This window comes from Lampris incognitus, chromosome 6, assembly GCF_029633865.1.
Source record: "Lampris incognitus isolate fLamInc1 chromosome 6, fLamInc1.hap2, whole genome shotgun sequence".
NCBI classification, from domain to species: Eukaryota; Metazoa; Chordata; class Actinopteri; order Lampriformes; family Lampridae; genus Lampris; species Lampris incognitus.
In genome coordinates this window covers 45,749,927-45,766,625 of record NC_079216.1, presented here as the reverse complement: position 1 = coordinate 45,766,625, position 16,699 = coordinate 45,749,927, and the positions used below count along the sequence as shown (strand labels likewise).

Genomic DNA, 16,699 nt, shown 5'->3' with positions numbered 1-16,699 from the left:
TTGCACAGGTGTGAACTTTGACTGGATAGTGAGTTTGGTTCTCATCTTTCTTCCATACATGAGCTGAAAGGGTGATGTTCCTGATAGAGGAAGATGCAGAAGACAGGAGGACATGGAAACGGATGATCCGCTGTGGCGACCCCTAATGGGAGCAGCAAAAAGTAGTAGTAGTAGTAGTAAATCAACGGACACTAGCTTGAGAGACTTTAAACGGAATGAGAGATGTGTATTTTAAATTTTGTCTTTTATTTTCTTGTAGTTTTCATGGTGTCTGCTGATGATAGAGAGAGAGATATAAAATACATCTTCAAAAGACATCTGTATGATGCGTGGCCATTATTTCATTGGACCAATGTAGCTACAGTGGTCTCGTCTAGACGCGACACGAGTCTTTGTTCGATATGCTCCTCTTTGGCTTTCAAAGCATCAATTGTAAAATGTGTTTGTCTCTCTTGTCGTTCAACAGCTGGCTCTGTGCCTTCTGATGGATCTTGTTAGCTCAGTGGCCCTTGACCGTGACCCTTGAGTACATCTGTCATCATCTTGCAATGCTTGGATTGCAAACATTCCCAAATCATCTGTCATAGTACACAAGGACATTGAAGCTCTAGTTAATGGCACGCCCATATTTGCATATGAAACTGGTCGTTGGTTTTGGTCGTTATGCAGCTGTCTTGTTTGTAAGGGTGGGGATGCCTGCAGTCAGTTTAGACTGAAGATGTCACTTAGATGAGTGATGAAGCATATCTGTCAATAAACATTGTGTCCAGATAAACTGATTCAACCTTCCTTTGATTTTCTTACCTGGATTATTGTGCATGCATCAACACAGCTCGTACAGCTGTAAAGAATGCAACGGTATGACAGCAGATTGTCGTTTCACATTTTGTTCCTTAGTCCTGCTTTTGAGCACTTATGTTTGTCTTTGTTTTTCCTTTTCTATGAGAGAGGAAAGCAAGTTGAGCTTTTAAACAAACAAAAAATAATGTTTTTACTATTTATTTTTTTATCCATTTTAGACTTGATCCATTAGTGTTCTGGTGGTGTGGCTTTCAATGGTACGTGTGTGTGTGATGGTACTGTGAATGTTAACACCTTTGAGAATATCTTTTTAAATAAAATCCCATGTTAATTTCATCGTCTTGAAGGAGAAACATACAGTTTTAGCAAGTTTTGTTTTGTTTTTTTTTTTTTTTTTTTATCATTGATGAAGAATGTACGTACTGCTGTTTAAGGTAGAAAACTACTCCCCAAATATCACCGTACAATTTTCCTCTCTGTCTTGGTTTGGGGGAGGCGCTGGTGTAGTGATGTATTGTACTGGGTTTTAGCTGGGACATAGATCCCAAGGAGACATAGTTGCTCGTAGTGGATTTAGGTGGCGGTGGCCTGCCCCAGAGTTGTGTTAATTAAAACACAAGGGGCTGTCACTAGCTGTGCCTGTTCAGTAATACACTGTGGCTGCCACATGCTCTTTGGAGTCTGCTTTCTTTCTCTTGTTCTTTCTCTCTCTCGCTCGCTCTTGTCTTCTTCTCTATCATCTTCTCTGCTATTGTAGTTGCATATACAGTATACATACCGTATTGATCAGCATGAGCCGTAGGTGTGGCTACTGAGTGCCAGTGCAAGTTTCACCAACCTATTTTCATTTCACATTTCTCTCTGCATTTCATTCTGTTTGGCTAGTTTTGCTATCAGCTATCCAGGGTAGTTTCTGAGGCAACAGTGTCACCTATAGGCCGAGAAGAGACCCACTTTCTACCTCGTCTTATCAACCTGTTATATTGTATGTGTAAAGACATATTTATTTTGCCTGTAAAATGCTCTTGTACCCCAGTGCCCAGATCTTGCGTTTTACAAGCTCACACAGCTCACGAACTCTACGTAGTCTGATTAACACGGCTCTGCCAGAGGCTGAGCAAATAGACATGGTGAATTTCAAAAAGAACAAGAAAGGGAGAAGAATGTGAATAATTCATTTCTCTGTTGCGCCGCTCATTACTGTAATTACATAGCCATTGTTCTCTGACAGGAAAGGAACGTAAAATTACAATTTAGGCAGAGAAATTGTCATTTGTAGCAGTAATTGACGCTAATGAAATGATTCTCTCCTTTTCCCCCCCATGGATCATATGTTAATCAAAATGGGAAGCATTAAAGATGACACTAACGGCTGTGATAAGCATTAATGAAAGTGGGAAGGCAAGTGGGATAGCAGCAGACATACTTCCTTTAATAAGTTCCTGTTCATTAGAGCATGCACAGTACACTCTTCCTCCTGTCTCGACCTATTCTTCTAACTGACAGTGTTGACAGGCCCTCCTATCAATGAGGAATTTTTGACCACAACCTCAAACATGAAAATCTCAAATATTTCCCAGCATCAGTAAGCAAGTTATTGGTCTGTGCACAGATCAGTAGTCTGCTATTATCAGAGGGTGACTTAAGCGTCATCATGACTCTCTATTCAACAATAGGTGATGGTCTGTCAGGTTGTCTTTGCTGCCTCTTACCATGTCAGTGGGCTAACTCACACAGAGTGACATTAATATGACAGGCTTTAATCTTTCCCAATATGTTCTCCTTTTTTTTCACCTTGTTTTCCGTTCTTCCAGTGGACTTCTGCATATGCTAACTACTATCCACCCCAGAAAAAGCAAAACAAGGATCCATGAAATGAGATGCCAAATAGCAGACATTGAGGGTGACATGGCAAAAAAAGAAGAGAGAGAGAGTAGGGAAAACAGGGCTAGGTCATTGGCCATGATGAATCGTGTGTGACTCCAGTTCACTGCTGATAGGCATATTAATCTGTTTTGCTGTAAAATCTAGTCAGGTATTCACAGTGGGATGTCACCAAACATGCCTTAGGTCCCAAATTACACCCTGGAGGGGCTTTACCCTTTAGAAGGAGGATGGAAAATTGCTCCAAAACAGCCCACAAATAGCATCGGAATTACAAATAGGAAGCAGAGGGGGCCGTAGGGAAGCCTGGAGGCAACTCGTCTATAAGCCATGTGGGTAGGGGCTACCTAGGAGATGCAAAGAGATCAGGGGTAGTGAGATTCACCAAAAGAGTGGGTACAAGGATAGTAGAGGAACACTCAGAGATCATCATGCTTATACTGAATCTCCTCATTACCTCTGAGGCTGAGCTGTGGGCACAAGTCCAAATCACAGTGAGAGTGCGATGGAGAAGGGGTGAGAGTGGAGAGCGAGAGGATGAGAGGGAGAGAAGATTTGCAGAGGGCAGTATTAAAACCCCGCAGATCTCCGCTGACTTTGGGGAACGGAACCAGTATGTAGATTATATTTATATACGTTGCAAGGAGTGGCTTCTGGCCTATAGGGATAATACAAGTAAGATATGCTGCGCATTTGGAAGTGTTGGAAATACAAATCCTGTTTCGTACTGGATATTAGGAGATGACGTTTAAACTGCGGTATTTAGATGCTTTGAAATGGTATGGTTAAAATGGCTTAAAGGAAAAAGACAAAATATTAGTTATATTTCCATCCATCCATTATCCAAACCACTTATCATGCTCTCAGAGTTGCAGGGATGCTGGAGTCTATCCCAGCAGTCAGTGGGCAGCCACCCTGGACCAACCCCTAGGCCATCACAGGGCACACACACACACACACACCCAGGGACAATTAAGTACAGCTGATTCACCTGACGTACATGTCTTTGAACTGTGGGAGGAAACTGGAGAACCCGAGGAAACCCACGCAGACACGGGGAGAACATGCAAACTCCACACAGAGGACGTCAGGGCGACCTGGAACAACCCCCGTGGTTAAAGCATCATGGGGCTCAAACCCAGGACCTTCTTGCTGTGAGGCGACCGCGCTAACCACTGCGCTACCGTGCCGCCTTAGGTATATTTAATATCACTTATTGTTTCCCTTCTACCCAATGGAACTGGTTTTGGAAAAGGATTTTAATAAGCCTAACATGCTTTCTCACAGACTTCTCTCTGCTTTAGCCTATTATACGATTCAACAACCAACCAGTCATTTCAATTAACAACATGACGCTGTTAGCGCCCTAACCCCCCCCCCCCCCCCCGCTACTATGTATGGCTATTCCCAGGAGATTTCTGCATTGCTACAATGCTACAGGTCAGGTTTAGATCTCAGATCAGAGGTGTTACATTTTTGCAAACTCTAATGACAAGCAAAAATAGAACATTGGAACTTCTTCTGATCATTGTCAATTAAGGAGTACATGACAAGGTTCACTAAAGGTGTTTTTGTTTTTTTAACACATCAAATTCTCTACTTATTTGGTTTTGGCTATTTTTGTCCAGTCTGTATTTGGAAAGATATTTGCTACAATATGACTAATGTCAGAAAAAAAATGAAACATTGCAAATAGTAATGGAAAAAAAATCCATTTGAATAAGCTAAAAAAAAGTAGTCACCTTATAAAGCATTGGTCTTTCTCATCTAATTTAGCCTGACGTTCTCGTCTTTGCTAATTTGCTGTAAACATGTGTGTAACATTTAGTTGAAAGGACACTAACTTGACAGTGAATATCATACAAATGCTCAGCACGATGCAAATGAAGCCCAGCAAAGAGTCCACGTACAATAAAGCCACTTGTGATCCTTCATCTCTGTCGGTGTTTTGTAGCTGCTCACCAGGATGTGTTGAACACACACCAAAGCTAATTGTCACCCATCAGTCTTCACACAGCCTGTAGGGAGAGGCTGTTGAGAGAGCAGATTAGAGGTTGAGGAGACTGAGGACAGCGAGCTGGTCACATCATTAACAGCTTTGAACAAGACCGAAATAAGCTTGTTCTCAATAGTCAAGTGAAATTAACCATCCAATGGGCAATATTAAGGTCCCCAGACGCCACAGATAGAGAGAGAGAGAGAGCGCGAGGGAGGGAGAGAGAGAGAGCGAGAGGAAAAAAGATACTGCTCTTTAATCAACAAAAAAACCCAGACATGTACATTTTTAATCTGAGTTTGGCGTATTTATGAATTATTTTCTTAATGCCACTCAACAAGATACTTTTAAATAAAAGTTTCAGAATCTGGTCCCTGATGATGAAATACACAACACAAATGTTTGCTTGGTTTAACACAAAGGGAACTTTTTCTCTAAAGGTCTAAATCTATTTTAAGCAATAATTGCACAACACTCACTCTTTTTGGATTTGTGTTTTCTTCTGTCATGATTGTGTATGTGTGTTTGAGAGTGTTTTCTCGATTAAGTCAGTGCTGTGTGTGTGTGTGTGTGTGTGTGTGTGTGTGTGTGTGTGTGTGTGTGTGTGTGTGTGTGTGTGTGTATGTAAGCAAAAGAGAACGAACACAGCCAACGAAACTTAAAAGCTGCGTGGGTATGAGGTGTAGTGGCTGATTGGTGTGTGCGCATGTCTGTGCGTGTGTGTGTGCGTGTGTGTGTTGGAATCCACTCCTATGCAAATACCTTCGTGCCATGATAGCTTGCCAGATAGCTTATAGGAGTAGGAGCAGGAAGTTAAGAGAATAAAGTACCCATTGTAGTGGGGCAGCACCGAGACTGTCACTGCGTTGGCACCTGTAAATTCTGTTTTCTTTTTTTAAAGAAGCAAAAAGAACTCAACAAGTGCCCACGAGAACTAGTACGTGAGTGAGAGCATTTGATATTGCAGAAACTTCATCGGTCCCTATCCAGCTGCGCAGAGGGAGACTCCGTACCACCACACATCTGGTCACAGGCCTGATTGGACCCGATTCTCCAGTTCTGGTAGGCTAAACTACACTCATCTATGCAGACAACCTGCAGTGCACATGTATTTTAAAATGACTACATGCAATCAAAGCAAAACAGTGGTTGGAAAGGGTGGCTTAGCATTTTTTTGTATTTTATTTGAAAGTGTTTGGAGAACCCTACAGCAGTATATGGTAGCCACATTAATTAATTTTTTTAATCAAGATTGTACTCTTAAAACTGGCCACCACTGTTGAAAAGACCCAACAGCACACGGATCCTGCTTTTATTAAGACATTTTCAAATTGCTGGTAGTCCTTTAAATCTTACACCACGATAATGTGTTTATTATCAGGCATTTCTCTTATCCTTATTCAACACATTTTGGGAAATATTAGCAGTGCTGTTTCCTAAATTAGCGGTTCACCAAATGGCAAGGCCAAATTTGCCACATGGGAATGAATTTTGAATTTAGGTTTTCGGTTCTTTGTTGTTTTGGCGAGGTTTCAAGCGAAATGAAACTGCCAGTTATACAGAGGGTAGATTCAACGCTCCTGCAATCTAGTTATGACAAAGCACAGGAAATAATTCATCATGATGAAGGGCATATGGAGTAACGTACACTGCAGACTGATTTACAGGGGGTTTTCGTGCTCCAGTATGGCTGTGGCAGAGACGGTTAGTGTTTTGATGACTCTTTGACTGAGCAGTAGACAGCTGATCTGGAGTGGGCCACATGCTTATCTCCTGGGAAAATCTCAGTCAAGAAACTTGACTCAGCTTCTTACGATACATACTCAGGATGTTAATTTGGAGCTCATTCTGGTTTCTGTCTCTTTTTTTGTTTTGTCACCTCTGCAAAGTTATATGCCTACCTCCAAAAACTACATGAAGGGACTCTGAGTAAGCTGATTTCAGGTGTCGGCTTTTATAACCATCATAATAAAGTTATCAACAAGGTCTAGCAGTGATCCGCAGCAGAGTTGAAATGCGGGTCATCTTGCAAAGAAAAGGTTTCTTTGTTTATCAAAGTGAAACTGGTGTTGCTTGCCATGTTAATCATTACCAGATATTGTAAAACCTGACCGTTGCGTAACAATGTTATATTTTCAGGTAATTCAAACAAGCACTATTCCTCTTTTTACTATTTTTCAACTCACACTGCGCACATGATGCTTGGGTGAGAATAGTTACGGGGTGTCATGTTTCAAATAATTGGATTTTACTCAGTGTATTTTCCAACACGGTTTTAATTTCCAAAATGACAACCAGATTGAACGGACTGCTGTTTTGAATTAGCAAACTATGAACACAGAGAAAAAAAAAGGCCATGTAAATAGTGTAGCCATACAAAATATGGATGTACAAAATCAAGGTAGATTCAGTAGTAGCTAATTTTACCATAAGATTTATTGACCTTAATGTGTATAATAAGGTTGATAGGAAATTGTCTCCCATTTTCTGTCATGCTTGATGCTGTCAGTATTCAATCCCTTAATAGATAAGGATAAAGTTACATGGAATTTAATTCAGACAAACTTGCAGACATGACTCATATGTAATAAAATGGGTTGACTGCATAATAAGTGTTGATCTTTCACAGTCTGGATAAGTCATTTGTACAGCTGCTACAATTCTAAGGAACTCTATTCAAACACAAAGCAAATGTATTTGTATTTAAGCTCTAAGCACATTGCTATTTTTAATTATATTTTTACACAGTACAGAAAAAAAGGCATTTGAGAGCGATCAAACATGCAGAGTGGGAGGCAACGAGGTTTAAATTGATCCATAAATGAAAATGTCACTGTCAGACCTCTCAGTGGAAATCAGTAGCCATCATACTACAAAACTTCCAACAAAGTTGATCTCTAAAATATATATATAACTTCAACACCTTGAGGGTGCAGTGCTTACCTTTTTCAAAGCAACAGATAGATAATTATCCTTAGAGGATATCTGAGCCTCACATATAGTAAATACATGTACACATACTAAACATACCATACGACATACGTAGGACAGGGAGACAACAATACATTAACATAAAGGTTCAGAGGTCCAGTGAGTTGAGATCTTCAATGGCAGAAGGAACAAAGCTCCTTTTAAAAGCTCCTTTTTAATCTTTGAAGAGTAACTAAACTCAAGACCATGTTAGTGAGTTTGCTGACATCTATAGGTTAAAAGTGAAGTAAAGATTAAAAACATGTCAGGCTGGTCTTGGTACTCTGATGTATGCATAGCAGGATAAACACAGCTGCAGCAAATAAAATTAAATATGGGTCTGTTTGATGTAGGTGTGCCAGTTCACCTGTCCGTATTGGCAGACAGACAAAGGCAACACTAGCAATTGTAAATAGTACTGTCAATGCTGGTTCTTTGATCTTTGTGTGTATCTGTGTTTTGCATGAAAACTTTTTTTTTATCCTCTCAACTTCTCTCCAAAATTACTCACAATATTTCACTGTGTTTTTGGTCTTCACACCCAGCTTTGGGCCATGGTGCATCATAATTTAGCCGGTGCAATATGAGCATCACTCCCACCACCACCCTTGAGAGCCAGCTATCCACTACCTGGAGCCCAAACGCTTACCCTGATGGTGAGGGACCTGACACAAAACTTAAACACATGCTGATAGTCTTCATGAGGCCTATACTCTACGAGCCATAACGTTTGCACTTTTAACTGGAGTACATCAATTAATTAAATTGTCTTGAATGACTATTGTCTTCAAAATGCCTTGAGGAAATGCGATAATTTCGTTCTGCTGAACAGTTCTGATTGCTACCAATTCAGAGACTCTGTCGTTGAAAAGCCTGTGCTCTTGGGAGGCTATGCGCATGCCATGCTAAATGAATATCTGTTCAACAAACGACAACTGATGTTGTCCACTGTGTTCCCTACCTGACAACCCCATGGCTCTCAGTTACAATGCTTGATTTCTATGGTTCCCTGTTGAGAAGTAGAGCAATGGTCCATTTGGCAAACCTCCCTGCTGGTTTAGTTAACGGCAAATAACTTTGAATATAGAAATGTATTAATCCATTTCGGTTTTGATCTCTTGTTAACCCCCAGTTTCAATGATGCCCAGTTACACAAGTCGCCTGTGGTCACATGACTCCCAGCCTCAGTACTGGAGCAAGTACCAAGTGTGGGAGTGGCTGCAGCAGGTGATGGACATGCACCAGATCGATGCCTCCAACATTCCCTTCCAGAGCTTTGACGTGGATGGCCGCCAGCTCTGTAGCATGAGCTACCAGGACTTCATCCGCGTTGCTGGAAACGTGGGACCCATCCTCTTTCATAGCCTTACAGAGCTCAAATGGGGTGGTACGTTTGAGAGCAGACTGAGGGGAAACAAGCAAAAAGTACAGTTGTGTACTGAATCAGCTGCTTTGGCTTTATTAACATAATAATAGTGGTGATATTGATGCATGGGCATTACCTTGGTTGGCAAATCCAGTGGTCAGAGATGTGGCAGCCAGCCCAAGTGAGCAGGCACAAAAAAATGAACAGCAGTAAACTGGGACAGCAAATAAAAGTATTTTAAGCCATTGTAAAATACGCAACATCAGATAACAACAACAACAACAACAATATTAACAATCCAAACATCTTTCACGTATTTACGATGCACAATTCTCCTCCCAGACCACTATTTCTTGGAATTACTTTTTGTTCTTGAAGAACACCGGTGTGTTACTACACACAGGAGCCTGTTCAAAACACATATCAGGCAGCCTATCATTTGTTTCAGAGAGCACACTACAGTTGGTAAAATGAGTAATGAGAACAGGTTCCAGTGAGTAGTCTAACATCGTTGTTCTTAAACAACGCAAAGAAGTAGATCCAATATCTAGAGGGGTTTTAGAGGAGGGATGACCTTTGGAAATACACGAAAGATGCTATATTTTCTGCGTGGTTAAGGTTTTTTTGTGTGCATGTTTTAAAGGTAGACCGAGGAGGATTATCCTAAAAATCAGTGTATAGACTCCATCCATCAATCCATTATCCAAACCGCTTATCGTACACAAATAATCCCTCAATCCTAGCGACCACGTGCCAAATCCAGATCATAAACACGCATCCGAGAGGAAGCTACGACAATGGCGGACATGGTGCCGAAAAGATGCAAATATATCGAAACGAAATGCCAAGTGGACAAAGCTCGACCCAAAATGAGTGAATCTGGGTTGACTTTCACCCGCTGGCGAGCACTGAAGGAGAGGATGGGGATGAAGAGCCACGCGGCGTTGGCCCGTACACTGGGATGTGTTCTGGCAGCTGCGCTCAGGGGGCGTGTCCCTCTGGAGACGTTGAGCCAGGGGGGAGGGGCCAACTTTGAACGTTGTGTTTACAAACCCCAAACAACAAATCCTACTGTTCTACCTTTAATATTAACCTAAAATGTTTTCATTAGCTGTCCCTATTTACTGCTGTCCATTTGTGTGCCCACTCACTGGGACTAGCAGCCAGATCTTTGACCATGGGACTCGCCAAAGAAGGTAATGTCCATGCATTGATGACACAACAAGTGAGTAACTCACAACACCTTATGTCAATAAATCTTAACCATCTATTTAATCTTTCTCAAAGAGAACACTCATTTTTTGGTAACTTTTGTTGGCATAATAGACAGTCATCTTGAATAGATATGTCATATTACATGTATACATAGATGCACTGCTCAAACAATGTGTGTTTACAAAATGTTAGAATTCCTCTCGCTTCAAGATCATAATAGCTACAGCTGAATATTTTATTTCAATGTTTCAGCACCTTTTGGAGAGAAGTCCACATGAATTATGACATCATGTTAATTCCCCCAGAATAGGATTGTTTGAAGTTGTGTAAATATGTGAAGCTAACGTGCGAACATTCATAGTTCAAGATCATGTTTCAGTTTGAAATATGTCTTCCTGGTATTATTTACATGCATGATAAAGGACATATACAATTGGTAGAAAATAGTTTTCTCAAAGATGAAGGCATTTCGGAGCGAAGTGTCTCCTGTTGACCGAATAACCGGAACTTGCCTTAATGATGATGGTATGGAAAATGGGCAATGGTGATAAGGGATAAGTAATTCAAGGTGGGTGCGAAAAAGGGACTTGATTGAAGGTTGCTAAGAACTGATTAGAGCCCCAGTAAGAAGTATTCACTTAAAAGGCAATAGGATGATGGTTTCACCATTTTCTCTTTTCAGAGACAGTCTATAAAGGTAGATGGGTATAAAGACCCGGGGAAGCAAATTGAAAACTGGCTCAGGTATATACATATATAATTGGGATTTCTATGAAAGAACTGGAGTTCGTAGGTCTCAGTCTTTACCTTCCAGGGGTGGAACTGAGAAGGACTCAGTCTACAATAACCTTTACTGCAGCAGTTAGTACTGTACTAATGACTTTCCTCACTCTCTAATCATCCTCATACAGGACAGCACCTTGTAGACCTAGGGCAACTTGACATCAAGCCAACAGAATGTAAGTGTCAATCAAACTGAAACTGAAGTGCGCCACATACTATAAACCATACACATCTACTCAGAATCAATCAACCCACAAGCAATCAGCAGGGATGGGTATTTTCATGTTTGCTCCAGTGAATGTAACTGATGATACAAATTCCAATTAAATTCCCTTGATAACGCCCAATAAAGAAACCTTTTTATCACATTCAATGTATGTTTGTCCTCTTCCTTCTCCAGTAGATTTTTCTTGTTCATTTCCTGAGACCAGCTATCCACCTGCAGGTAAATACGCTAATATACCTACAGTATTACTGTACAATTAACCATGCATATAATTTGCCCTTACATTTAGATGGACTACTTAACTGATTGATATGTGCTTTTCCCCTTTGTTTAGAAATCTATGATCCCTCACTTCAACCCCTTCCACCTGTTGAATCACCAACTCCATCAAGCCCTGGTAAGGGATGCATTATATGGCCCACATAAAACCAACTATTCAAGCTATTTGAATTCAGCTAATAAACCCATAGCTCCTTTGGTAAAAGAACCAGTGGAGGAAAGCAGACATTGGTGTTGCAAGCCAAATACTGAAAATAACATCCGTGAAAACCAGTTGTGTAGTCACATCAATGATTGGGCACCTTGTTTGCTCTCGTTAAAGGTGGAGCGAGTAGGATTTTTTTGGTTGTGGTTTGTAAACACAACATTCAAAATTGGCCCCTCCTCCCCGACTCAACATCACCGGAAGGATATGCCCCCTACCAAGTTGCCAGAACACATCCCAGTATACAGGCAAACTCCACGTCACTCTCCATTCCCATCCTCTCCTTCAGTGCTTGCCAGCGGGTGAAAGCCAACCCCAGATTCACTCTCATTTTGGAACGAGCTTTGTCTGCTTGGCGTTTTGTCTCACTATATTTGCCTCTTTGGGGTGCTGTGCCTGTCATTGTTGTAGCTTCCTCTTGGATGTGTGCTTAAGATCTCAATCTGGTACCTGATTGCTACGTTTTTATAGAGTTCCGCTGCCCAAAGGTTAATGCCCAGAAACGTCCCATACACAGCTACTACTACTACTGCTTCCGGTTGCTCCCCTTAGAGGTCACCACAGCGGATCATCCATTTCCATTTCTTCCTGTCTTCTGCATCTTCCTCTGTCACGCCAGCCACCTGCATGTCCTCTCTCACCACATCCATAAACCTCCTCTTTGGCTTCCTCTTTCCCTCTTCCCTGGCAGCTCCAAATTCAATATCCTTCTCCCAATATACCCAGCATCTCTCCTCCACACACGCCCAAACCATCTCAATCTCACCTCTCTTGCTTTGACGTCCCGTACACAACAAAATAAGTAAACACAGGCAGAGGACAGGGTCTCTGCAGGCACCACCACACATGTCTGGTGGATCATAAGTGATGATTGAGAGGGATTATTTTTGAATGAGTCTATACACTGATTTTTAGGACAATCCTACTCATTCTACCTATACAACACTTCCAGTGAGATGCACAGTAAAAGTGATCTTGATTGTATGGTGTGTAGAAGGATTCTTTTTTTTCAGTTCCTGTTTGTCTATTTTCAGACATTAAAAGGTCTTACACACGCCCTTATCAGGTCAAAAAACACAGTAAGTAAAATCAATATTTATTAATTATCAATATGTAAATCACATCTATCTATCTATCTATCTATCTATCTATCTATCTATCTATCTATCTATCTATCTATCTATCTATCTATCTATCTATCTATCTATCTATCTATCTATCTATCTATCTATCTATCTATCTATCTATCTATCTATCTATCTATCTATCTATCTATCTATCTATCTATCTATCTATCTATCTATCTATCTATCTATCTATCTATCTATCTATCTATCTATCCATCTATGTGGAGACAGAAAGAGGGATGGTAGGAAGACAAAATGAGAAAGGAAGAGGAGAAAGATGCAATAAAACTGTGTATCAGTGCCCATGGAAGGACCCACTGTCTATACCTCTTTTTTGTTCATAGATCCTAGAGGAACACACTTGTGGGAATTCATCAGGGACATTTTACTGAACCCAGAGCGCAACCCAGGACTCATCAAATGGGAGGACCGCACAGAGGGTGTGTTTCGTTTCCTAAAGTCAGAGGCTGTGGCCCAGTTGTGGGGTAAAAAGAAGAATAACAGCAGCATGACATATGAGAAGCTAAGTCGTGCAATGAGGTATGGTTATCCATGCGTAGATATTGGAAATGTAGTTACACCAAAAACAGACCCAAGCATGAGCAAACACTGTTTTAACTCATGCAAGCACACCATATATCACGATCCAATTAATTTCTATAGCCATTGCTCATTTACCACATTTTATTATTTGAAACTCCTTTCCTTACATGTCATAGAGAGTAGTTATTAACATTGCAAAAACAAATTTGACATCTTGAAAGAAACTTGACAAGTTATCCTAATAATGTCTCTTACTTCATGCTACATACAATACACCTTCAATTTTATCTTACCTTGTCTTCAAATTAAGTTGGAAAGATGATGCAATTAGTTTCTGAAGGATTTCGATCCATCACTTGTGTTTTATTAAGCGACGTGAAAAGCATTTCAAGTTCCCCTTCAGTCTCTCAAATGTTTTTATCTGAGTTGAAATCTTATTTGTCATTAGCGCTGTGGTGCAACTCAAGAACTTGTATCTCGATTACATCACCAGTTTTTTTCACTGGATTCTAGCTTCGAATGTCAAGGTCCACAAAACAAGATTTAATAATCCAAGTTGCATCAAATGTAAATCAAATACTTTTATCTTTTTTCATCACAATAATCCAATTCCATAGTATGCAACCTGTAACATTACAAGGACATTATGAAAGCAGGCAAGCTTTATATTGAAATTAGTTGGATGATATTTATTTTATTTTGTTATTATTATTATTATCATTATATTATTTAATTTTATTTTTGATATATTTTTAAAAAAAATGAAAAAACATTTTAATCCCATAGATAACATTAAGCAATTAGACTGATATGTTTTATGTATTCCAGTTGTCCATGTTAATAGCATACAAATAATCTGTAATCGTTGATGTTTGAATAGAGATGAAACTCTTCTCAACTATTTCTTGTGTCCTGTATTGCAGATATTACTACAAAAGGGAAATCCTAGAACGAGTGGACGGACGCAGACTGGTTTACAAATTTGGAAGGAATGCAAGAGGATGGCGGGAGTCAGAGTGAATCAACTGAAAATTGAATTAATTTATGTTTTCTTAAATTTGTGTGTATTTGATTGAAAAGAACCTTTTTGTCTTATAAGTTAATGTTTTTGTTAAGTTTTAATAAGATATATTTGAACGGTTTACATTGCTGGAAATTGTACTTTTGCCTCAGTGAAATTTCCTGTTTCTTTTTGGTCCCTTTGTGATGACTCTGCACTGGGATTATATTTATTAGGCCAAAAAAAAAAAAAACTTTACTGAATCCACCAGCAAAGTATCAATCAAACCCCACCTACATTTGTTTACATGAGGTCTCACAGGAGGAAAGTATGTGAAAACTGTCAAAAAAACTAACAGAAGTTGTGTCTCTACTCCCACATCTCTCACAGTTGCAAAATCTGAAACCAAATACAAGTCTTAAGGTGGGAAGAGCAGATATAGGATTCAAATCACCATACCTCTGGTGGAAAAAAAGGATACGTGTGTGTGTGTGTGTGTGTGTGTGTATATGTGTGGGTGGGTGTGTGTGGGTGGGTGGGTGTATATAACACTCAACAGTAGGGAAAGTGCTCAACAAATAAGGAGCAAAATAATCCAGTTGGTCAAGTAAATTCTTTATGAGACAGCCATGTACACACATTATATGTATCCATCCATCCGTCCTTTATCCGAACCGCTTATGCTGCTCTCAGGGTCGCGGGGATGCTGGAGCCTATCCCAGTAGTCATTGGGCAGCAGGCGGGGAGACACCCTGGACAGCCCGACATATATATAGATATACATATATAAAAAAATGTGTGTAGACCTTTTGCATATTGATACTGTGAAGCTGAATGTTTGATTGCAGCAAACACACAGTCAGCATGCCATAAGCACAACACAGTAAAACTATTGGACAATAAATGGTTGGTGGAAAAAAAAACAGCTAGTACAGTAGCACATAAACTTTGTGTGACAATAAAATTTCAATTGTTGGTATGTGTCATTTTAGTAGCTCCATCCTTTGCATTCGCCAATTAACAACACTGACCTGTAGAAAGAATTATGTTAATGCCTGGTATGATGGCCAATAATTGTCTTATGCTGTTTTTATTAAAGATCTTTTGTAAATAATACTTGCATACTGCGTGGGTGTCATCATGTCCAATCCAGAAGATAGAGCAAAACTGGTTTTAACTCAAATTTGTGCACGCTTATCGGTTAATTTCTTTGATTTCAATCTGCCACCAGACCTGCAGCGATGCACTTTTGTTAATTATGGATGGAGCCACGCACTTTACTGAGTTTGTTTAGTTGGACCCAGGCCCACCCACAGAAATGGCTAGACCCCTGAAAAGGTCCAGTGAATGCTCCCCCCCCAAAACAAAAAAATCTGCTTTACTCATATCAATGCATGTGTCTCTCTCCTACTAAACACATATCTAAACTGAGAGACTTAGTAACGAGTGCTACATAGGGCAAACAACAGTTTGCCCTTCTTGGACTGTGACGTCCACATTGGGGTTTACAGGAAACCTACACACACAGATCAATATCTGCTTTTCGACTCACACCACCCTCTGGAACACAAACTGAGCATCATCGGAACTCTGCAACACAGAGCTGACAATGTGCCCAGCAGCACTCAGGCCCAACGGAAAGAACACAAACACCTGAAGGGAGTTTTAAAAACCTGCGGCTACCCCAGTTGGACCTTTGTGAAAACTGCAACACGTTCCAAAAAGACCAACCAGGTGAGTGACGAGGAGAAAAGGAACAGAAGGAATAACATAGTCATCCCGTATGTTTCTGGGGTCTCCGAGAAACTCAGGAGAATTTTTAACAAACACCGCATCCCGGTATACTTCAAAGCCAGCAACACACTCCGACAAAGACTGGTTAATCCCAAAGACCGTGTACCACACACCCGGAAAAGCAATCTGATGTTCTGTACAGTGCAATGTGGATTGTACTGACCTATACATAGGAGAAACCAAATAACGACTACACAAACGGATGGCCCAACACAGAAGGCCAAACTCCTCAGGACAAAACTCAGCAGTTTATCTACACCCAAAGGAGAAGACACACTCCTTCGAGGACAGCAACGTACACATTTTGGACAGGGAAGATAGATGGTTTGAAAGAGGGGTGAAGGAAGCCATCTATGCGAAACTGGAAAAACCATCTCTCAACAGAGGAGGAGGTCTGCGACACCACCTATCTCCCACTTACAATGCCGTCCTTTCATCTCTACTCAGGAGACTCAAGAAGCCTAGCCTCCAAGAACAACAGTCGGTCACTAACGGCTCCAACAACTCATG

The 16,699-nt window shown here is 40.5% G+C and overlaps 1 protein-coding gene across 2 annotated transcripts; it reads left to right on the top strand.

The window, feature by feature from the left end:
• The first annotated feature begins 5,527 nt into the window (after positions 1-5,527).
• On the top strand, positions 5,528-15,501 carry ehf (ets homologous factor). Of its 2 annotated transcripts, none has more exons than XM_056281997.1 (9): positions 5,528-5,743; positions 8,197-8,307; positions 8,784-9,038; positions 11,144-11,191; positions 11,419-11,460; positions 11,576-11,638; positions 12,760-12,804; positions 13,197-13,392; positions 14,319-15,501. In XM_056281997.1, the coding sequence occupies exons 2-9, from the start codon at positions 8,235-8,237 to the stop codon at positions 14,413-14,415; spliced, it is 819 nt and encodes a 272-aa protein (XP_056137972.1). In that variant the 5' UTR covers positions 5,528-5,743; positions 8,197-8,234; the 3' UTR covers positions 14,416-15,501. The 2 variants fall into 2 exon arrangements, with proteins under 2 accessions (XP_056137972.1, XP_056137971.1); XM_056281996.1 differs by having other exon boundaries at positions 11,416-11,460.
• The last annotated feature ends 1,198 nt before the right edge of the window (positions 15,502-16,699 follow it).